This window comes from Syngnathoides biaculeatus, chromosome 15 (assembly GCF_019802595.1).
Source record: "Syngnathoides biaculeatus isolate LvHL_M chromosome 15, ASM1980259v1, whole genome shotgun sequence".
NCBI classification, from domain to species: Eukaryota; Metazoa; Chordata; class Actinopteri; order Syngnathiformes; family Syngnathidae; genus Syngnathoides; species Syngnathoides biaculeatus.
Window position 1 is genome coordinate 21,514,297 of NC_084654.1, and position 23,723 is coordinate 21,538,019.

Genomic DNA, 23,723 nt, shown 5'->3' on the forward strand with positions numbered 1-23,723 from the left:
ATACCTATCTACGTATAGAGCTTGTACATCCAATTTCCACCGACAGATAGCGCTGCTGCACCGTGACTGACGCAGCCGTCTTTTTCGATTTTGAAGTCGAAACGTCGCAAACCGCCGCAAGCTCGCTCCAGATTCATAAATGTGGTTAAAGTAACATCTCTTTGATGGTGCCGATCAAATATCAGCATTATTACCCATGTAAATCTCATTGCACGGTGCAGTCGTACCTATTGTCTTGTACAGGCAAGTACAATTTTATATACTTTCCAATATTTTAATTGCAGAAAATCCAATTGAACGCTTGAAGGCAAAACAAAGTAAAAAAAAATATATACAAAAACAGGAAATTAATGTTGCATTGTGGAAAACTTAACACAAAAGTCACTTCAAGGTAAGGAGTGAATTACCTCGATCAACTGCCCCATATGATAAACACAATGCTTTGTTTTTTCACTTTTTTTTTTAAATATTTTTTATTGCAACTTCAGACATTCATCAGCGTCACATCAATAAAGCTGATAGCAAAATCCATTTACATGGATGAAAAAAAACAAACTGCTTAAAACCACACAATCAAAATAATAATAATTCAGAAACTTTTCAAAAGTGCAAGTCATCTTAAAAATCAAACATACACATTCAGAGACATATTAAAAGGTGTTAATAAAAATAAAAGGAGCTTTCATATTGTGAGGGTTTTGTTTTGGTTTTTTTTTTGTTCACTTGCTGAAGTGGCACACGGAGTCCATGGCCATCTGGATTCTGCGTACACACACACACACACACACACACACACAACAACAACATGAGAACTCCACTTTTATTAATTTATGTTACAGTGATGCCTCGGTTCTCGACCACAATCCGTTCCAGAAAAGTGATTTGTTTGAAAACCGAATCAATGTTTCCCATTACAATGAATGGAAAAAGAAATAATCCGTTCCAAGCCTAAAAAAATGTGCCTTTTTAAAGCATTTTTTTTAGCTTTTCCTGATAATAAACTGCATAGTAGACATGCATAGTTCGAATACTTTATATAATAGAATAATTTAAGAAATTTCTTTTTTGCTTAAAATGTATGCCTTAGTAGTAGAGTATGACAGGCTGCGAGTGCATCGCAGTAAGGCCCCCAGCCTTGTTATGCCATTTCCGTTTTTTTTTTTTTTTTTCGGGGGGCGGGGGGCGTTCGAATATACAATAAGAAAACACCTCGTGGGTCAGCTGGTCTGGCCGCGCGCAATATGTTACTTCCTGGTTTCGTCGGGGGCGTTCGAGTAGTGATTTTCGTTCGACAACAAAGAAAATAAAATCTCAAAATTTTCGTGCAAAGATGGGGACATTCGAGACCCGAGGCTTTACTGTATTTGAAACCAAAAACATTCGTAAATCAAGCGTTCCAGCTACCTGTCGGCGGAGTGGCCTCTCTCACACAGGTTGACGAGAGCGTACAAGTGCCTCAGTGCGTACTCGTACTGGAAACACAAAAAGCACCACGCAAAATTAGAAATTCAAGTCAAAGCAGAAAAATGGCGCTTTTGGTTCTTGTTAGTATACATTTAGGGTTAAAAATAGACTCATTTTTAAATTGGCGTGATAAATACAAAAATGGAAAAAAAAAAATAGAAGTGAGTAAAGTGCTACGACAGAAGTGAGTGAAGTGCTAAGAAAACGTAATTCATATATAAAAAAAAAAAAAAAATAGCTTGGAAAAGTGCTTTTTCAAATTACCGTAATTTCCGGCCTCCAAGCCACAACTTTTTTCACACGTGGTGATGCAGCTAATTTGTGCATTTTTTCTAAAGGCTGCGAGGGGGCACTCAAGCGGAAAAGGTAAGAGTGAGACCGGTGGAATGTATGTGCAGAGGAAGTGACTTTTACCGGCACTTTTAGCGCTGAGCTAGCGTTAGCGCTGGGCTAGCGTGTTGCTGCCGTGTCTCAGTGATATTTACTGGTACGTTTTATTTTAACCGGGGATGTTAGGGTTAGCGCGGTGCTAGCATTAGTGCTAGCGCCACGCTAGCATTAAACCTTTTCTGTGTCCTGTCTTCCTTTGTAAATATCTTGTGTGTCAATGTGGGTACTTGTGGCTTTTACACGGGTGCGGCATACGTATGTACCAAATGGTATTTCCTTTACAAATGTCCTCGGTGACGCTTGTAATCAGGTGCGCGGTGTAGGCCGGGAATTACGGTAGGATAGATTTTTTTAAACAGTTAAAAAAAAAAAAAAATCCATTTTATTTTGAAAATTATTTGGAAAGCATCAGATGGACTTTCAAAATAATTACTTAACTATAATGCATTAAAAAAAATAAAGTTTGTCACGCTGTCGACGTACCTTGGGTTTGTTCCAGTTGAAGCAGTTGTGTTTGTAGTGGTCCACGGCGGTCCGGTAGCACTCGTGGCGGGTCAGGTCCCGCCTTTCGTTGACCACCTCGTCGGCCTCGGAACTGCGACCGGTCACCCTCTCGGCGATCCGGTGCATGGTCGCCGCCAGCATCTCCCTGACCTACAAAGCACACACTCACCCGTTCACACACAAATGATAAAAACACCCGCACACACGCCCGAAAAATATGAGAAAAAAAAAAAAAATAAATAAATCGACAGCCGCGCGGCTTCACCTTGAAGTGCGCATCTATTTCGGACAGGAAGCCTCGGGCCGCGCCGACGTCGTTGGAGGCCATCAGCTTCCTCTTGAGGATGGCCAGCGGAACGTCGGGACTGGGCGTCAGGTCCGGATCGGCGACGGGAGGCGAGCGGTCGCCCCCGGCGGCGCCGCCCTTGCGCGTCCCCTGGAAGGCCGCCACCTTCATGTGGGCCAGAGTCTGACGGCGGGTACGCGCACGCGTGAATATAAAGCGGCGAATCATAACGAAAAAAATCATTATAATTAATACTGTGCGGCCTCACTTTGTTTCCAAACTGCTGCACGTGGCTGGTGTTGGTGTGACTCTTAACGATGCGGAATTGTTTCAACAGCGTTTCTTTGGACAGGTCCTCCTGCGGGGGTTGCAAAAAAAAAAAAAAAAAAAAAAAAAATTAAGCTACAGAGTCAAAATGACTGAAAAAAAATTATTTCCAGGCACGTATTGCAATTTTTTGGGTGGGTCTATACGTCCTGACCAAATTTCATATTCCTTAAGTGAAGCTGGATTTGAACGATCTCGCGTTGACTCTCATCCATCCATTTTCTTTAGCGCTTATCCTCATGAGGGTCGCGGGGAGCCGTCAACGGGCAGGAGGCGTTTACCATCTAGCCGAAAAATATTTGCTTTGAACCAAAATGGCAGCCTATGTGAATCTTTTCAGACATGGCTCTTTGAGACGGGAGACGTGATAAAATTTCATGCTGAAAAGAGGAAGTGGATTTGGGGGAAGGTTCTTATTTGTTCATGGCGCATCAGTTGGTAAAGCGTTGGCCTCACAGTTCTGAGGACCCGGGTTCGATCCCGGCCCCGCCTGTATGGAGTTTGCATGTTCTCCCCGTGCCTGCGTGGGTTTTCTCCGGGCCCTCCGATTTCCTCCCACATCCCAAAAGCATGCAACGTGAATCGGACTCTCTAAATTGACCGTAGGTGTGATTGTGAGTGTGGCCGTTTGTCTCTATGTGCCCTGCGACTGGCTGGCGACCAGTTCAGGCTGTACCCCACCCTGCTGCCCGTTGACAGCTGGAATAGGCTCCGGCGCTCCCCTTGACCCTCGTGAGGATAAGCAGCTAAGAAAATTGATGATGTTTTAGTTCAAGAGTGAGCCGAAATGGATGCTTCAAACCAAAATGGCAGACTTCCTACACGTTTCTCCAGTTTGGCCTCTTGAGTCTACTCATGATAGACATTTACTAAATTTTACATAGGTAAGTGGTCTTGGGGACCAAAATATTTATTATTATTATTAAAAAAAAAAAAAAAAAAAAAAGGGGGGGGGGGTGGAATCAGCACAAACCGCGTCGGAGTCTTCCATCCAATTGACGCTGTACCAGTCTCCCAGGTAGGTGTCGCGTTCCGAATCATAGTAGCAGGCGTACGACGACTCGTGGGAGTTGGCGGCCGTGGTGGCGTAAACTGAAAAATGGAATGAATGAAGTTTTTTTTTTTTTTTTTTTTTTAAACTTGAAATGTATGTTATTGACACTTTTTTCCTTTCCGTTCTAGTCGACTCACCGTCAATGTCGTCAGGCAGATCTCTCATCATCGATCCCGATTCGCATGCTTCGATGTAGAACACCATCTGACAGCGCGAGAAAAAGCGTTTACCACCACCTTTTTGAGAGATGATTATGATGATAACTGGTATTACTAGCCAGTGTGCGAGTACACACCTTCTTGTACTTCTTATTGTCGTGCATGTACTTGATAGTCTCCTGGAGGTCTTTGACGTGCAGCTGCAGAAGAGCCAAAAGAGAAGGTCGCAGTTACAATATCGCGGAATTTCCGGCCCATAAGACGCGACCCCCCCCCCACACACACGCTTTCAAACCTGCGGCTTATGCGTTGATGCAGCTGATTTGTGCATTTTGTCTAACGGTCGCTAAGGGGTCACTCAAGCAGAAAAGGTAAGCGTGAGACTGGTGGAATATATGCGCCGAGGAAGTGACTTTTACCGGTACGGTTTTTATTTATTTATTTTTTTATTTTAACTGGCTCCGTTAGCGCCACCGTAGCGTTAGCGCCGCGCTGGCGAGTTGCTTGCTGTGTTATTGCAGTGTCTCAGTAATTTTTTATTGGTATGTTTTTTTTTTTTTTTTGTTTGTTTTTTAAACTAGCCCTGTTAGCGCTGCGCTGTGCTATCGTGTTGTTGTTTACTGGTACGTTTTTTTAAACTGGCTCTGTTAGCGCCACGCTAGCGTGGTGCTGCTGTGTTATCGTCTCAGTGATTTAGGTATGTTTTTTTTTTTCTTTTTTTAACTGGACCTGTTAGTTCTGTGCTACCGTGTAGCTGCTCCGGCTGTTATTCTTTTTTTTTTTTTTTTTTTTTTTAAACCAGCCCTGTTCATGGTACCGTGTTGTTGCTATGTTAGGCTAAGATAAGGTATTAAAACTTTCAAATTCTGTGTACCAGCTTTCGTTGTAAATATCTCATGTTTCAATGCGGGCACTTGCGGCTTATACACAGGTGCAGCTTATGTATGTACCAAATGGTATTTCCTTTACAAATGTACTGGGTGTGGCTTATACCTTTTGAGTTTTTGAAGATGCATACATTATTGGAATTTGTATTTTATTCTTTGCATCGAGTGCAACGTGAGATACGGACGCTGTGTGGTGGCAGTGGACTCAATCCTACAAACAAAATAACCTGCTATGGTGACATTTTTCTGAGTCACTTACAGAAGTACTGCAGTATTTTGTTGATGGTATTTTAAGTGACACGTGTAAACTACTTTTCGGTCCCGATGTTATATCAGTTGTATAACAAAAGAAAGTTGTGGTCAACTTGTGAATGGAAAGTGAAAAACAAAGGCGGCCAACCTCTTCAGCAGGGAAGGCCAGAATTCCGGGCGCTCCGTGGTCAGTGAAGTACACAAAGATGTGATCGTTGGGGCCGCTGCGGAGAAGAAATTGATAAAGAGGACGTGACAATAAGGCGCGCGCACACCCCCCCCCCCCCAAAAAAAAAAAAAAAAAAAAGTAGAAAGCACACAGATATGTCGTAAAGTTATCACTGGCCTCTTCAACACTTTCCGGGAGCCTCCTTTCACTTTGGAGGCGTCGCCTTTCAGCACGGCCAGGAAGTTTTCCGGAGTGACGTCCTGCGCGGGAAAACGCGGTCAGCGCGGGGGCGGGAAAGGGCGCCCGAAAGCGGGCGAGCGGGCGATTTATTTTGGCTCTCACTTGAGAAGTGTAGTCCTTGGGGACGCCCTTGTACACGTCGCTGCCGTTGGGCCTGTTGATCAGGATGCCGGGTGTTGGGTTCCTGCATTAAGTTTTAATACGTCACAAGAATAAGAATAATACAACTTTTATATCAATATGCAAAGAATTCGATCCGTCAAAAGTTTGCCCTCTTTTGAGTTTTATTTACATATTTACTTACAGTATGGACAGAAACTCGATGGATAAAACAAATCTTCACAAAACACAGGTTGATGTATCAAAAATTAATTCCTCATCATTAATTTAGGGAAAATTTGATTAATGATAACCCCTGTATATTAGCACAATGGTTATTATCAGTCCAGATGATGTTTGATGTCGAGATTAAAACAAGAGTTGCTGTGGTTTTTCCAACAATATGCTAAATGTTTTTTCCCCCCTTCTTTTTATGAGAATTTTTTTGTTATTGGAAACAGGAAAGCAGAAGTGGAAGGTTCCAGTCCACTTTGGCCCAAAAAAAAAAAAAAAAAAAAAAACAGCAGCATTTCCTCTCTCTCTCTCTCTCTCTTCTCTCTCTCTCTCTTTTTATTTGTATGACAGTTATGAAGGCCAAAATGTGACATGGCATCGGCAGGAAATAAAACTTTGTTGTTCTTGTTTTTAAGTCACTGCTGCAGTTTGATTTTTTTAAACAGCTTACATTTTGCTGCAGAAGGATAAAAATTACTTGGCTATGTAAAAATTTGGTTTTGGTTCAATTAAAATGTATTTATTTTTTTTTTTTACCTCATCAGTGATTCTTGGAGAAAAAGTATTGTGACCCCACATGAGAAGATTGATGGAGCGGTTGGCGGCACGGGGGAGCAGCGGGTAAAGCGTCCAGCACTCCCTGCGACCCTCGTGAGGATAAGCGGCAAAAGAAAACGGATGGATGGACTGGTTGTGAAAAAAGCTTGACGTGTCTCTCTCTGCTGATTTTATTTTATTATTATTTTATTTTTTTTTTACAATTGGACGTTGCTGTCTTGTATAACATCCATCCATCCATTTTCTCAGCCGCTTATCCTCACAAGGGTCGCAGGGAGTGCTGGAACCTACCCCAGCTGTCAACGGGCAGGAGGCGGGGTACACCCTGAACTGGTCGCCAGCCAATCGCAGGGCACATGGAGACGAAAAGCCGCACTCACAACCACACCTAGGGGCAATTTAGAGTGTCCAATTAATGTTGCAGGTTTGTTGGGATGTGGGAGGAAACCGGAGTGCCCGGAGAAAACCCACGCAGGCATGGAGGGGCGAGAACATGCAAACTCCACACAGGCGGGGCCGGCATCGAACGCGGGTCCCTCAGAACTGTGAGGCCGACGCTTTCCATTTGATCCACCGTGCTGCCAACATTGTTTTCACATGATAGAAAATTCTCTCTATTTTAGATGACAACTAATACTAATGTTCACTTTACAGGGATTAATGGGGCGGGCGGGGGGTGGTGGTGTGGGGGGGGGGGGGGGCGGTTAATAAAGCCAGGATGTTACCCAGTTGATTGCATTAAGTGCGAATTAGCATGAAACGAGGAGACCAAAAGTGATGACTTCCGTGTGACTTCTCTCAGCCAGCTCATTTTGTTTGTGCCAATACTCGCGAGCTAGCTCAGGTTAGAAAGTACACCTACGCCTCCCCCCCCCCCCCAAAAAAAAAAGTCCCAAAAAATGGGTCGCATGTCGACAAACCGCCATCTCGCTTTCATTTCCCTTAAAAACAGATTACAGGTTTATAAAAAAATTATTATTAAAAAAAGGAAGTGTGCCATCAAGAGGAGCTGCAACAGCATTAAAAATATGACTTTAAAAGATAAGATCTTTATTTTTATGGCTGCATTATCATCGTGGATCATTATTTTGCATTTGGCTCAGCGCCCCGAAAAACAGGAACGAGAGACTGCAGGCAGTCGTCGACATCTGCATGAAAATGGCCGACCTAAGAGATAAAAGTTGGCCTGATTCATAGTGCAAATATTTATACAGCGCTTTTTTTTTTTTTTTTTTAAAAGCCGAGCAGACCAACGGATTGAAGAACTCACTTGTCGCTACAATCAAACCAGTTTTAATCAGCTTGAAATATTACGAGAACAGCGTTGGAAATTTACAGGGGCAGCGAACAAAGTTGGGAATTAAAGTGGAAGAAGTGGGAATAACTTTGCAATATTGTCAGGGAAGGTTTGGTTTTATGACAAAAAGTTGAAAATGAAATTGGCCATTTCTAAGTGAATAAAGTTGAAAATCTTAAGAGAAAAATTGCATCATTTTACAAGACTATAGATAGTAAAAAAAATGTAATGTTAGAAGAAAATTATGAGAATAAGATTGCAATATTATGAAAAAGTTGGAATAAAAGCAGAAAGTTATTTTCTCAAATAAAGTCAAAATATTATAGAAAAAAAATTAATTTTGAAGAAATTGAGGCGAGAAAGTCACCATAGTATAAAATAAAAAGTAAACTTTGAAAGAACGGCGCTATGGTTATCAAGTTGAAATATGAATAAGAATGAAGACAAAATATAACGAGAACAAAGTTGTATATTAATGCGCAATAGAGTATGAAGTCCTAAAGGGGACAAAATATGGAATATTACAAGATCAAGCAGCCGTATGTTAATATGGAAAAAAAAAAATTGGCAATGAAATCATAATTTATGTTTAAAAAATGATGAGAATGCAAGTGTGACGAATCTAAAAAAATGGCTAATGATAAAATCAAGTGTGTCTGCATGTGTGTCAGATGTTCAAGTTCTCACTCGTCTGCGTGCGCCAAGTCGTCCATCATCATGACCACGATTTGCTCGTCCGGGATGCCGTTCTGGTGCACGATCTGGTAGGCGTGGCACGCGTCCGCCTGCCAAACGCACACATCGCAAATCCTTTCATTAATAATAATGCGACACCGGACTTTTGCTTTGGTCTTTGGCTTTATTTTTTTTTTCATTTTTTGAAGCCAGTTCTTGCACCTCAAGTCATGATTTAATGAGAGTAAAGCGAAAAACTGGATTGTAAATAAAATGAATGCAGGCTATTACAAGAATAAGGTCCAATATAAAAGGAATAAAAGGCGAAATATTACACGAAAAAGCTAATTTTCTCAGAAAATAATTACTGCTCTATCATGAAACTGAAGGTGCAACGTTACGAGATGAAAGTGGTCATTTTAATGTGAAATTCACAAATTTAACAATACAAAGTTGTCCATCAATGTGGGAAAATGTCACTTTTATGAGATTAAAGTCGGAATAAAGTCTATGATGCGACAGCGGAAAACGACCAGGAAAATGTCAAGATTTTCCGAGAATAAAGTCAAAGTTCAAATTTTATTTAAAAAAAAATATATATATATCAGCAGAACAAAGTTGCAAATAAGTGAAAAATTTTCCATAGAATTCAAAATTTTGGGGAACTTAAAAAAAAATGTAAATATTGCAAGAATAGAGGTTGCCAAGTGATGCAAGGGGAAAGAAAAATGAATTAAAAAAAAAGGCCATCAGAGGATGAGCGATTTGGTGCAGAAATCATTACAGATAAAAAAAATGTTACAAAAAAAAAACGTGGGAATTTTACGAGAGATGGTATGAAACTTTTTCCATTAATGTATTATTTTTGAGAAAAAATTGAATATATATATTAAATAATTTTTAAAAAGGCATTTTCTGAAAAGAGTAAAATCAAAACACTACAAAACATCCGGAAAACACATATTAGCGTACAGATATGTGAAAACGCTACTTAATAAAGTCTCCAATTAAAGTAAAGAAAGTAGCCAAAACTGACGATAAATACTAGAGTTAAAAAAAAAAAAAATTTAACATAGCCGGAAAAAAAATATGTAACTGCGCGTTTATAAAGGTTTACCTGATGTCTGTAGTTGTACCAGGAAGACGAGCCGGCCACGATCACAACCCAGTTCTTCCCGTTTTCGGGCTCCTCTCCGGGGAAGCAGTTCGCCAAGGCGACGGAGAGCCCCAGGAATACCAAGAGACGACCCATTCTCCTCCCTGGGTTTCTGTAGCACGACATGAACGATAACAACGCTAATTTTAAGATATTTTATGTCTTACCGACTTGTTGAGGGGGTTAAAGTGACGTTTTTAAAAGCGACACGTGATTCCAGGTGATCACATGACGGCGGCATCCATTCTCCCTATGCTAGCCCAGCACCCTGCTAACCCTCAGGAGCGTGTTTAAAATGCACTCAAAAAGTTCCCTCGGGTCAAAACACACATTTTAATTACCTGGAGTCCGCGGCGACGGAGGAAGACGAGCGAAGAGCGCGTGGGAGGGGAGGAAAGTACCTCGACGACCAGATTTTTTTTTCTCGCTCGGAGCACCGCCGCGTCGCTTAAACGGCGAAAATCAAGACGAGCTCGGAATGTTATTGGAGCGGCAGCCAATCGGAGCGCTGAGGAGGCGGGGCTTTCCTGGGAATGGGGTGTGGTGGGGAGTCACGTGCTCTCACGGAGCAGCTTGGACTTGATTAACAGGTGAAAGTCGAAGGATGACGCAAATGTTTATTCACAACAGTGGAATACATTTTTACTTTTTTTTTTTTAACGCCAGCACAGAGGGGGAAAGTTCTTGGTTCGAATCTGGCATTTTGTATATTGTCCCCGGTGCTTGCGCGGTGTTAAATTATTCATAAGTGAGAATAAGAGCATGGACGGTTTGTCAATAATTAAGTTGCATATTAATGAGAGACTGCAATTGCAATTCTAACAATTTTTTTTTCATCAATTTAACTCAAAATAACAGTCGCACATTTTTTAAAATAGCGTCAATTTTACGATAGTTGTATAACGTTGCAATTTTAACAGAAAATCTTTTCAAATGAAGTTCCACGACACTACGACAAAATGCAATAAATCAAACTTTTATTTCTCAATATAGAAAAGCAATTAAGTTAAATAGTTAAACAATCCATCAAAAAAAAATATCTTCATCTTATTTTCAACCCCGTGGTCCTTAAAACAACCTCTTTTTTTTCCTCGCAATCTCGAAAAGCATAAAGTGTAAATACCGTGTTCACAGTAATAAATAGTTTATACACATTTTACACACACACATACATATACACATACATACATAGTGTGTGTGTGTGTATATAAATTTCTATATGAACATACAGTAAAAAGTTATTTTCAAGTCGGTAAAAGAAAAAAAAAAAGGGTGATTGCATTTTAATCGTCATTCCAAGGCATCGGTATAACAACGGCCATTCAGAGTCTGTTGTAATAAATACGTGGGAGATATATAAATATATATCCATCCATCTTTCGTACCGCTTATCCTCACTAGGGTCACGGGCGTGCTGACGTCTATGTACTCTGGGCAAGAATATATATTTATATAAAATGATATACAAACGGAACTGTGATTGTAGTGAATCACTGTAAATAAAAATGATAGTGCAAGTCGATATTTTCAAACTAATCCGAGTGGAATGACTACAATGAGACGTCCTCCGTCGTCACGGCGATGGGGCGGCGTAGGGGGGTGATAGCGGAAATGTCATAACCGGGCGTATTTGGCAAAATATGAACATAATTCATCAACACAAAATGCATAGAAATCAATGAGCTTTGACTGTCATGCAGCATTTTTTTTTTTCCCCAAGACGATAACGGCAAGGCAGATTGTGACAATGAGGAAGAAGAATGAGGGAGGTGCTTAAAAAAAAAACGGGAAAACAAAAAATCTGCCTCGACTTGCACTTTTTCACTGTGATTCATTTCATCCCCTCGGCTCTCAGTTCCTCTTTGCACAAGCGACAAGACCAGCGGTTGACTGCAACTTCGTCATTAGCAGGTAACATGAGGAGTGAACTGCATCGTTTGGTGTCACGTAAAAAAATCAATATCAGGTACGCTATAACGTTAGCAGGAGGCAACATTGTGCGATGTCAGAAGCAAAGCCTGACATGACGCGTTCAAGCTCGTTAGCCGTTAGTGCCTTGGCAGTTGGCTGGTCACGTTAAAATTGATGGCATCATTAGCTTTTGTGTGCTAATCGCAGTGATTTAGCTGTTAGCGCTTATTTAGCCGCGAGTGACAAACATTAGCGGTTAACGTCAAAGTTGCAAACACGTACAACCCTGGATAACATTAATAAAAATAGTCAAATGTAAAATGTTTTAAGCCATTAGGTGCACCTGGGCTAATGAGTGACGGTACCTAGAAATTAGCACTTAGTCAAATTTGAAATTAAAAATACGCTCAAACTTCAAAAACAAGCAATGACAACGGCTAGTTAGCCATTAGCGGGTAACGTAAGCAGTTGACCACATTCTGAATCTTCCTTAACAAGTGATTGTACCTGGCTGAAACTTGAAAGAAGGTAGAGCTAGTTAGCTGATAGTGGCTAATTAGGCCACACTGTGCCATGTCACGTGTAAATTCGGTCAGGTAGTTGTTGAGGATTAACATTAGCAGTCAACCCCACGGCGTAATGCTGTTTACAAGTGACGAAAGCTCCTAGTTAGCATTTGGCAGCTAACCCACATTGTGCAATGTCACATGAAAAGTTAATCACACGACGTAATTTCGATGAAAGCTCCTGCTTAGCCTTTAGCGGCTATTTAACTGTGAGGTGATTTAATTTGATGGCTAGGTTATGCGATGTCACACGTAAAAGCCCATGACACGCTTGACCTTTGTAACCAATGAATCCTTCGTTAGCGAGCGACAATATCTCCCAGTTAGCCGTTTACAGCTATTTTACAGTTATGCGACATAAAATTGTCCTCTGTTGGGATTAGGCTAGTTAGCCAGTAGCTGCTAACACTAGCAGTTGACCACATTGCGACTGTCACATCAAGTAAATATGTTCGACCTTTGATAATAAGCAACTATAACAGCGAGTTAGCGTTCTACTGTTAGCAGCTGACCACATTGCACAATGCCACAAAATAAATACGAGGCTTTTGTACTCGAAAACACATGCGACCTTTGTAATAAGCGACAATAGCCGCTACTTCGCCGTTAATGGCGCCTAGCCATTTGCTTGAGCTTCATGAACAAATCATAACAGCAGCTAATTAGCCATTAACAACTGATGTTAGCAGTCGGCCACACGGTGCCATGTTACAAGCAAAAGTTGCTAACATGCTCAACCTACGATAACAAGCGATGATAGCGGCTAGTTAGCAACTAGCGTGATCAGTCATTGTGATGACATACTCTAAAATGCTCAACTTTTTACCTCCTATTTAACTCTTTAACGGTTACCTAGCCATTAACTGAACCACCGTTAACAAGCAACAGCAGTAAATAGTTAGCGGTTGACCACACTGCGATAACGCATGAAAAGTTGAAAATGCACACAACCTAGATGGTGGTTAGCATCAAACACATTGTTCAGTGTCGTGCGGAGTCGAAAACGCTGTCTACCTTCTATTGAGCCATTAGCGGGTACCTAGTCGTTAGCTAAAAGCGACAGAAGCAGCTAGTTAGCAGGTGATGGCTATTGTCAGCGGTAAACCACACAAAGTCGAAAGCAAGCACAACCTTCAATAATGTGTGTCCATAGCCGCTAGTTAGCCATTAGCAGATAACGTGCGCAGTGGTCTACTTCATGGGTGACATCACACAATGTGTCACACAGCGAAGGTTAGCCCTGAATCGAGTACAAAGACTCGGCTCGCGGTTTTTCCTTTGGGGTTCGATTCCGAGCGCTCCCGCTTCCCGTGTTTGTTCTGGGTGTGCTTGCTATTTGAGTCTCCCGTTAAACCTCAGCCCCCAGTTCGATGACGCCCGTCTCGACGATGGGCACAAGTTTGTCGTCCACCTGTACCAGCAGGATGGTCTTGTCCAAGTGGGAGCGGTTGGCCGGCTCGCGGCTACAAGGCACCCAGCGGTGAATCACCTGGAAAAACGCAAAAAAAAAAAAAAAAAAAAAAACAACAACGCGCTCACATTTAAGACAAAGGGGGTCAGTGTCACAGGACGCTAAATAAAATACACAACAGGATCATCAGAGCAAAGTTCAACAACAACCAAAGAGGTTGCTTACGTGATAAGCACACAGCATTTAAAAAAAAAAAAAAAAAAGAGGTTCAAAGGTGAACTTGCGGATGTAAAAAAAAAAAAAAAAAAAAAAAAAAGATGTCATGGAAACTGTGACCTAAAAAAACACTTCAACACTGCATAGCTTTGATGACTTTCATGAATGATAGTTAAAAAAATTTTGTAAAAAAAAAAAAAATCCCTACATTTTATTGTGGGAAAAAATTTGATCTTTTTAAAAATAAAATGTTCAATACCATATATTAAAAAAAAAAAAAATGTTCACATCTGATAAGGACTTTTTTTTAAAGGTCCACTGTCATAAAATGCATGATTTTTAGTGTTATTAATGAAAAAAACGGCAGCCAGTATTGACCCATCTATTATTTTACCATGATTTTGACATATATAGCTTTTTGTCACTCCCGCCATGAAAATCCTCTCAAGGGATTTGTTTTCGAGAAGAAGCAGGAAGTGACGTACAAGGCAATAGCGCACTCAGCCGGGCTCATATGTTTCTATTAGTTTTACTTGCCGGAAGGCAGCACGTTGTTCCTTTGTGTTAGCCAAAACGGCGGCTCGTTGTATTGCTGGATATTGTTCGAACACTCGGGAGGATGGATTTACCAATCATAAGTTTACAAGAGACCCGGTTCGTCGTGAAAAATGGATTCAAAACGGGGCCAGTGGGACGTAATCCTCTCAGAATGTAACAAAAGATCCGGCACGTAAGTCAGGGGTGCTAAATGTGTTGACGTACCCGTTGGCGCCGAACACAGCTTCAGAAGAGGGCACGACTTTGGCCGGGCTGGCTCATACATACTGTCTGGGAGTCTGTTGTTAGTTAGAAGTGATCCGCATATCATCTAAATGTGGCTTCAAACGATAGGATAATAATGCCCCGGGCACTTCGTTCGATTGTGTCCGCGGCGGACGGCTTCAGCCGGGCTGGCTCATACATACTGTCTGGGAGTCTGTTGTTAGTGAGAAGTGATCCGCATATCATCTAAATGTGGCTCGAAACGGTAGGATAATAATCCCCCGGCCACTTCGTTCGATTGTGTCCGCGGCGGACGGCTTCAGCCGGGCTGGCTCATACATACTCTCTGGGAGTCTGTCCCAGTGTGACATCACGGACAGAAGATGGAGCCAATATGGCAACCACTTGGATGTCAAATGAGACTTCCGCAACTTTTGCGCGTGGATGACGCACTCTCCGCTCTTATTTATTTTTTTCGTTTGGACATTGAAGTGAATTATGTTATATGTATTTTCTATATCTATTTTTGAACGTTTATAGGCATGACACTTGACCTTTAAGGTATGAATTTGAATGGCATCTGGGTGGGAGGTCAAACCAGTGTTCTAGTCCTTGGCATGTCTTCACTCACATGTCCTTCCATGCCCTCCAGGGGGGTCCAGTCCCTCCAGCAGGTCCGCCCTGCCCGTAGTCTCAAGGTCTCATCGGGCCACTGCAGCTCCTTCCGCTTGGACACGTTCACGTTCTCCAGCACTTGACTCGGGTCCATAATCTGCAGGGATCCCAGCATGGAATAAAAAAATTAAACTAAAAAGAATGAGGGAAAAATTGGTACCAAAATTGACTTAAAAATAAATCTTATTTAATAACCCCACCTAAAAAAAAATACAAAAAGAAAATACTAAAAATTGGAAAAGAAATTTCAACTATTTTTGTGCTTGAATAGGTTGAAATGTTTAAAGCGTGTGAGAATTCAAATGTTTTCTTTATATTCAATATTTTCACTTATGGGGGATGAGTATGGACCATATCCGCCTACGGTGTCCCACACACCTGCACTCTGTAGGAGATATCGTCCCTGCGCACCGTGGAGATAACAGGGTTATGTTGCTGGGGGTGGTGGTACGGGTGGTGATGATGAAGATGCTGCTGCTGCTGGTGGTGGTGGTGATGCTGGCCGAGGGGGTCCGTCACCACGCCGCACAGGCCGTCGTTCCCCAGGAGGCCCACCAGCGTGTGGCGCTTGCACGGCGGGATGCTGTGGCTGGAGAGCGACGCGGACGGGCCGGCCGGGTCCGACGCGGAGCCCAGCCGCAGGTGGAGGGAGGTGGGCAGCGTGCGCAGGGACAGCTGGCTGGTGGAGGAGCGCCGGCACGCTTCCAGGCCCGTGGCGGACGTGCGTAGCGACGAGTGCCGGCTGCCGCCGCCGTAGCGGTACGAAGACGATTGGCTGGCCGTGGAGGCCCGGGCTGGGGAGTGGCGCACCATGCTAGACTGGACGGACTGCGAACTCTGACTGGAGCCTGGACACCGGGGAAAAAGTAGAGCGACACCCGGACTTCCGTTAGCTACCAGAATTGAATAGAATGTCGTAGACCGCTAATGTAGCTAGCTGCTATCGTCACCTGTCATCAAGAAGCCGCTAGTTAGCAATAAATCAATGACAGGAGCAGCTAGTTAGGTGTTAGCTAAAATTAGCAGTTGTTATTGATTATCTTACTTATAAAAAACAAAATGTGGTTGTGCCACTTATGAAATGTTAAGTAGATTATTGAATTAATGCATCCGACTCCGAATGGTGGCTGCTAATGGTCATATTAGTTTAATTGTCGCCTCGGTTCAAAAAGACAAGTCGCTAGTTAGACTTTAGCCAGCAATGTTAGCAATTCACCACATTGTGCGATAGCATACTTCATGTCGAGAACATCGTTGACTTTCACTAATAAGTTACGATAACATTATTAATATTTGGAAGCCCTTAGCAGTGGTTGATTTTACGTGACATCACACAACGTGGTCGGCAGCTAACGGCTAACTGGCTGCTATAGTCACTTGTTATAAAAGACTAAAGGTGTTATTACTTTTGTGTGACATCTCACAATACAGCCAACGAGTTAACTTGCTAACTGGCCGCTATCGATTTCACGTGCAACACCGGACGCTTGCTGCTAAGCGTTACCGGGCAGCGGCGATTTCCCTCACCGAGAACGTGCTGCTGGTACGAGTGAGGACCGCCGGGTCCGGAATTACCGCCTTGGGACAGGGAGCTCTGCTGCGAGTCGCCCGCCATCCCGTTCCCGCAGGACATTCCGCCGGCCTCGGAGTCCTCGATATTCCCGCCACTGTTGCAACCTGCGCCGCAGCCTTTTCGTAACCTGAGAATAAAAGTTGACGACGTTAAACCAGATAAGTCGGATAAGGACCAATCCCCGTATTGAATAATAAAAACCTGCCGGTAGTTGAGACCAACATTCCCTCTGATTTTTGACGTGTCTGAGCAAACACGCTAAGCCCGTCAGCGCCCTCTTTGACCACTGTGAGCAACATCAGGCGTATGCACTGTGGTCAGATCGGTGTCATCCATTGAAGTTACATGCCTCGTTAAAAGATTCAGATTACAGCATTTACTTTACCGTCAGAAACTTTTTAGAACAATTTTATTTGTGTTTTTGCAAACTTGCAATGAAAATGTCAACAAACAAACCAAGCCAGCCATGAACTGTAAATTTGAAATATCGCCTCCAACTTTGTTTCATTTATTTATTTTTAACATAATGATATCCCCGTCTGTTTTTCTTGGTGTAAAACTGAATTATTGTTTGCAGAATATCTTTAGCGATTCATGTTGAAAGCTGAATGATGCTACCAGTTTTATGGTTAATGTTATGTTGCCTCCTTTTTTTAAAATACACAATTAGCTTTTTGTGCACCGTATTCTCTGAGCTTTCATCCTCTATCAGGCTGCGCCGAGGTGGAATTTTAAAATTGTACACCATCTCATCCTGCACTTTCTACTTTGGCTTCAGACCAGACCTTTTTTTACTCAAAAAAAAAAAAAAAAGAAAAAAAAAAAAGAGAAAAATCTCATCCAGTTTCACCACTTTTTCTTCTATTATTCAAATACCCCGACATTCATTAAAGCAACAGCATTTTTTTTTTTTAACACCATTATTATCGAGAGTAAACACAAGCAGCATGTCTAATTCTCTTTGCTCTACGTTGCCCAGGCTGTGTTTTTAAAGCACCGGTGGTGGGCGGCGTTTCTAATTATGAGTGTACCCCTTTAAGAGCGGGAGGTGGGCGCTGACAGGTAAACAAGGAAGTCGAGCGTGTGGAATGGTGTGGCCGAGCAGCGGCTTGTTAGAGACCGCGTGCTGACGTGTTTAAAAAAAAAAAAAAAAAAAAAAGTCAGGCTGTGGTTCACTGCGCTGGATCGGCTTTCATGTGCGCTCCAAGTGCGCAATCGCGGAGGTGCGCAGCTTAGGTCACATTGGTCGCCACCCCACCGCCATAAAAGTTTAAAATTGCCTGTAAAGCCACAAGACGCTATTTATTTTTCTCAATGAAACGCCTCAACTCACTTGAACATTGTTCTTTGACACCAAGATACCGCAAAATGGTGGCAAAACACACACAAAAAAAACCAGATTACTCCCCCCACACACACTTTTTTTTTTTTTTTATGTACTCCTGCTTTAAAGAAATCCAACGACCGAAGCCACGCACAAAAGGCAACACCCACCTGTGCCAGGTGTTGACCACGAAGTTTCGGATGTTGGCGACGCTGATGGGCCCGCCCAGGATGTGGCCCAGCTGCGGGTGCGAGTTACAATAGGAAGTGGTGAGAGGCGACACGTAGATGGGATAGCCGATGGGCTGGTCACACGAGGAGTTGATCATGTTGCGCAGCGCTTGCTTGGCGTTCTGAATGCTGCCGCGCTCGGGGTTGCGATTCCGCAGGAACACCAGCTCCTGCTGCTGGCCCGCCCACAGGCCCCGCACGCACTCCTTGTTCACCTGCGGCACAGCAACAAAATGCGTATTCCGTACAACGTGTCCCGTATTCCGCATCGCAGTAAAAATCACCGGACCTTGATAACTCTGAAGCTGAGGTATCGCCGGTTGAGCATGATGATCTTGTACTCGTTGGTGCCCTCGTCGAGCACGTGGCGCAGGGCGAGCAGCGACTGGGCGTTGGACAGCACGGCGTTGCGCCACACCGGGTCGCCCTCGTGGGCGATGACCAGGTTCTGCTGGTGGGCCGAGATGGCCTCGAAGAGCACCGCCGGCTCGTCGTACTCGTCCGGCGAGGTAAAGTGGTCCTGGTGAAGTTTGAGGGACATCCGGATGCCGGGCACCACCACCTTCCTGAGGAGCTCCATGTCGGCAAAAATCCACTCGTCTCGCGTCGAAGAGATGCGGAAGTCTCCTTTAAACAAAGCGTGGAGCCCGTACAGGAAAGACTCCAGGTTGCTGTAGGATGGGGGGGGGGGGGGGGGGGTACAGAGAAGTGGTATTTATCAGTCTGGAACATAAATCACGCACATAACCCTCAATTCCAAGAATGACCAAGGATTAAAACCTTCTGGAAGTGTAGGCAAATATGTGACTTTAGATGGTGAGATGACGTTACAGTGCTGCCTTGGTTCTCGACCACAATCCGTTCCAGAAGGTGGATCGAGAACCGATTTGTTCAAAAACCGAATTAACCGCCACACGCATTCTGTTTTTTTTCCGTTTTTTTTTTGGCAGGGTGGGAATTCACAACAGAGCGCGTTGTCGGTCAGCTGGTCTGGCTGCGGGCGTTGTTATTTTCGGGTATTGTTAGGGGCGTACGAGTACCGATTTTCGTTCGAACATTCCACAAGCCTTCAGTGTAAAAGCCTGCTTTGATGGCCGGTGTGAAAGTGGGGTGCGGTGTTTTGGAAAGAGTTCCAAAATGTCTGCCGAACCTGGACATGTGATGAGCCGCCGTTCCTAGCGCTCTCCTTCCCAGCACACACAGGCCGAAGCAAAGCAGCACCAGGGGAGAGTCCCTCTCGTTGTCCAGCGGCTACAACACAACGTGCACACAAGTTATATCAGAGGCTTCTTATTTTACGTTCAATATCCTTGACCAGCTACACCACAGGTGTCAAACTCAAGGCCCGGGGGCCAGATCTGGCCCGCCATATGGTTTTATGCGGCCCGTGAAGGCAAATTGCATGTGTCAACTTCCAGGATTTTTATTAAAATTTCTAATTGCCATGTCATGAATGACAACTTTGAGATATTGCAATCATACACAAATTAAGAGTGTGAACCAAGTATTTACTTTCCTAAGTTATTTTTTTTTTTTTATTGAATCCATAAAGACCATATTTGACTACCTTGTCCCTGCGAGAGTTGCAGTACTGGATCCAGCCCAGGTAAACGCTGCAGAAACTGTCCCTGGAGACGCCAGCCAGTCGGTGGTCGTAGTCCTCGTCGATGTTGGGATTGAAGGTGGGATCCAGGTCCACGTAGTTCCTTTCGCTGCACGCCCGCAGACCCTCCTTCATGGTCTCGTTGGACAGCCACTCCTCCAGCTTGGGCGAAGCAATCACGTAGTAGATGATACCCTGAAGAGCACCGTAGAACGATATGTCGAAAAATCCGTGCACGTAGGAAAGTCCGCTTCCCCCTTTTGGTACCCTCCCACTTGACTCTGTACCAAAAAATGGTATATAGTAATCCGTCGTTTTTCGCGGTGATTGGGGACCAGAACCCCCTGCGAAATGTGGAAAAACCGCAAAGTAGGACCGCCCCATCACTCTTTAGAGAACCTTTAGATGGTATCAGGAAGCAAAGCTACCAAAATGTGGCAGAAAAAACATTCTAGATATCATTTTACTACATTTACATTACATACAGGAGCAACTAATTGAGGTATGACTGGCCCCAAAAAACTTATTCATGTAGTTTAGGGAGCCCCCCCACACTGCATTTGCTATCCTCAAAACTTCACCCCACTGACCTTGACGTAGTACGTGGTGAGTATGCGTCGCAGGTCGAAAACCTGCAGCATGGAGGCAGCGCTGTTGTCGGTGATGCTGTAGCCCTCCAACACGTACTTGGTCACCAGCACCTCCCAGGCCAGCCATCGCTGCCCGAAGGCGGCGTTGAAGGACAGGACGTGCGGGAGGTGGCCCGGCTCGCAGCAGCAGCAGCCCTCGTCCTCCTCCACCCCCTCGGTGATGGCCTCAACTTCCCTCTGCTGGCAGTAGGTACCTAAGAGGTGACGGTTTTTCGATAGGTTAGCTCCGGGCTCGGGTAACATAGCGGTGGAAAAGATCTGGTAAATTTACACAGAATTTCCAGTTAATGTCAATGGGAATTTAAGCAGGGGAATTTTGGACAACCAACATTTCCCTGCATATTTATATGATATGATACGGGTTCAAGTAGCCACAATTTTGGGGGGAGAAATTTTTATCCTTTATTACTAATAAAACTCACATTTTTATGTGATAAGGCCAAAGCTCTGCCTCCTGAAGATAGTTCCTGCACTAAAAACTAAAAAGACATTTTATCACAAAACCTTTTATTTTGATTATTAATAACAATGTAAGTGATATACTACATTATGTATGATAAATGTAACCATTTTGGGAGAATATATATATATATATATATATATATATATATATATATATATATATATACACACACACACACACACACACACCACACACACACACACACATTTATTTATTTATTTATTTATTTGGGGTCAATCTAGTGATATGTGAAATAAATCCCAAATTAAATTAAATCCTGTAGATTACGCTCACTTTCAATTTGTCATATTCACAGAAAAAGTGTAATGTACCGCACATTCCAGTCAAATGAAATATGTTGTGCACTTAGCACTCTAAATCCCGATATTAACTGTCGACTAATAATTACACCAATAAATCACCCAGACAATCTTGACATCTAACTAATAAATATGAACCATTTTAACATTTGTTAAGTACAGCTCAGTTTTATTTAATTTTTACGTTCAATACCTTTGCAATTCAGATTTTAAAAATGTTTGAAAACATCTATTTGGTATAGTTTTTATTTAATGTTTGTAGATTTTAATGATTTTTTTAAAATTTCCTATATGTAAGTGTGATGTGAATTTTCTAACCGTATAATGCGAGAGTGGAATATAACGGTGTTAAAATGCTGTGTCTGTATTGGAGTGGACACTTCAGACTGACTACAATACAATATGAATTTTGGAAAAAAAAAAAAAAAAAAAAAAAATCACCCTTTTGTAGGAAGCATTTGTGTGGCATCGCATCCTCGAGTTGTTTTCGGGAGCTCACCTCGGAACTCCAGCCCTCGGAGCTGGAAGGTGACCAGCCCGTTGCCGATCTCCACCAGGTGCACCAGCGCGTTGAGGTAGTCCGAGGCCAGGATGAAGCATTCGCCTGTGCTGAAGTTGCCCCAGCGGCCCAGCAGCAGGTCCCCGCACAGGCTGTGCTGCAGCGAGCGTGTCAGGTGCTCGTAGAAGATGGAGTTGAGGTTGTTGTCGTCCGAGCCTACGGGTGTATGCAGAATATATCACGTATTTGTCACTCCGGCTCCACTATTGCTGCTGGTGTATACTTTAGTACAGTGGTCGTTCGAAAGCTACTTTCATCCTTCTATTTATCATTTACTTATACATGTATGTTCCCCCCCCCCCCCCAACACACACACACACATGCAACACTGCTGACTATAGAGCTTGTGCACCTACGTCACCGAAATCACATAACTGACCATATTGCCGGTCAAGCAAAGCATTCTTCAATCCTAACATTTAGAAGGTGTTAATAAACGAAGGTACGTGGAAAAATGAGAGACACTTGGCATAAAGGACACACATTTAATGCCGAAGTCGATGTTTTCGCCGATAAGAAATTGGACTGTTAACCTGCTTCCGCTTGTCTTGGGCAACTGGATCTACACACGGATCTGGTGAGTAAGTCGTCGAGATTTACAAGGAAGACTTTGAAAGCCTAGAAAAGTCTGGACGGATACGAATACTTGGTTGCTGGATCTGTTCTCAATCAAGAATAAATCCCACATCGTGATGGAGCCACTCAGATTTTTTTTCCAATACAAATACCAATATTTAAATAAATGACCCTTGGTTTTCATTAACTATGATTGGAGCTTAAAAAAAAAAAAAAAAAGACTGAGTCGGCTCCGCCGTACACGAAGCGTGCTGCGGCCACATGTTAAACTTCGGTAAACTTCTCCATGACAGACGTTTTTTTCCAAAATATGCATTGTTCTCAAATGAGTCCAATGCCTATTCAAAAAAAGAAAATAAACCGCTGGGATAGGCTTCCGCGCCGTACACGGAAGCGCATTGCGGCCACACGTTAACCTACGTAAATCTCTGTGTGACCGACGGTTCATTTTCTTTTCTTGAATATGCATTGGACTCATTTGAGAAGAATCTATATTTAAAAAAAAATAAAAAAATTCTGTCGGGGAGAGGTTTAAGTTTAACGTGTGGCCGCAACACGCTTCCGGGTACGTTGGAGATGACTCCCTGTTGTTGTTGTTTTTTTTTTTTTTTAAATATGCATTGTTCTCAAATGAGCCAACTTGGCATTATAAATACTTTTTGGTAATTTGAGATTGAGAAGAATAATTCCTACCTGAAATGAAGTGATCGCTACACAGTCGTGTGTATTTGGTTGGGCACCATCCATCACATTTAATTACCGAAATCCATCGATCTTTTCAGATAGTGTTCCACAGAATGACGACTTTGAATATCTGTTTCGTCTGTTGTAAAAACCAACAGCGCAACAAGTCTCTGGCACTGTGTATATTCTGCTCCGGTTCGATGTCCCCCACGCTGTCGAGCAGCTCTTTTTGACCGGCGATACGGCGCCGTGAAAATGCTGACGTCACGTGCACGAGCGCTATAGCTGCTGCTGTTCATGTTCACTGTCTACGTGAGGGACTGAGTTAGTGACGGACAGTTTGCCATTCACCTGGATTCTTGTCCAGCTGCGAGGCAAGCCTGGTATTGGAATGATCCACTCTTTTGGTGCTGTGTGGAGAAAAGAAAGGAAAATGATGATTGTGTAAGG

The 23,723-nt window shown here is 43.1% G+C and overlaps 2 protein-coding genes across 4 annotated transcripts in view; both read right to left on the bottom strand.

The window, feature by feature from the left end:
- Nucleotides 1-445: 445 nt before the first annotated feature.
- Nucleotides 446-10,252, bottom strand: lgmn (legumain). The gene is made up of 14 exons (XM_061844572.1): nucleotides 10,092-10,252; nucleotides 9,712-9,862; nucleotides 8,607-8,704; nucleotides 5,834-5,915; nucleotides 5,669-5,751; nucleotides 5,471-5,546; nucleotides 4,321-4,383; nucleotides 4,163-4,229; nucleotides 3,945-4,063; nucleotides 2,913-3,002; nucleotides 2,624-2,827; nucleotides 2,338-2,508; nucleotides 1,405-1,472; nucleotides 446-762 (listed from the first exon to the last, which is right to left on the bottom strand). Exons 2-14 carry the CDS (start codon nucleotides 9,844-9,846, stop codon nucleotides 720-722), a joined length of 1,299 nt encoding a protein of 432 aa, XP_061700556.1. The 5' UTR covers nucleotides 9,847-9,862; nucleotides 10,092-10,252; the 3' UTR covers nucleotides 446-719.
- Nucleotides 10,253-10,532: 280 nt separating this feature from the next.
- pcnx1 (pecanex 1) overlaps nucleotides 10,533-23,723 on the bottom strand; it is a 42,842-nt gene continuing 29,651 nt past the window's right edge. For all 3 annotated transcript variants that reach the window (XM_061842966.1, XM_061842965.1, XM_061842968.1), the window contains 11 exons: nucleotides 23,625-23,683; nucleotides 21,954-22,169; nucleotides 20,612-20,865; nucleotides 19,986-20,216; nucleotides 19,569-19,669; nucleotides 18,708-19,089; nucleotides 18,359-18,633; nucleotides 16,819-16,991; nucleotides 15,670-16,139; nucleotides 15,248-15,388; nucleotides 10,533-13,716 (listed from right to left, as the gene is read on the bottom strand). In XM_061842966.1, coding sequence (XP_061698950.1) covers nucleotides 13,576-13,716; nucleotides 15,248-15,388; nucleotides 15,670-16,139; nucleotides 16,819-16,991; nucleotides 18,359-18,633; nucleotides 18,708-19,089; nucleotides 19,569-19,669; nucleotides 19,986-20,216; nucleotides 20,612-20,865; nucleotides 21,954-22,169; nucleotides 23,625-23,683 — 2,443 coding nt within the window. In that variant the 3' untranslated portion in view covers nucleotides 10,533-13,575. The remainder of the gene's footprint in view (nucleotides 13,717-15,247; nucleotides 15,389-15,669; nucleotides 16,140-16,818; nucleotides 16,992-18,358; nucleotides 18,634-18,707; nucleotides 19,090-19,568; nucleotides 19,670-19,985; nucleotides 20,217-20,611; nucleotides 20,866-21,953; nucleotides 22,170-23,624; nucleotides 23,684-23,723) is intronic.

Coding starts and splice junctions, on each gene's coding strand:
- lgmn (XM_061844572.1), bottom strand. CDS start 9,846: ATGGGTCGTCTCTTGGTATTCCTGGGGCTCTCCGTCGCCTTGGCGAAC. Junction 5,547..5,668: donor TCCCGGAAAGTGTTGAAGAG/GCCAGTGATAAC, acceptor TCTTCTCCGCAG/CGGCCCCAACGATCACATCT. Junction 4,230..4,320: donor ACAATAAGAAGTACAAGAAG/GTGTGTACTCGC, acceptor TCGCGCTGTCAG/ATGGTGTTCTACATCGAAGC.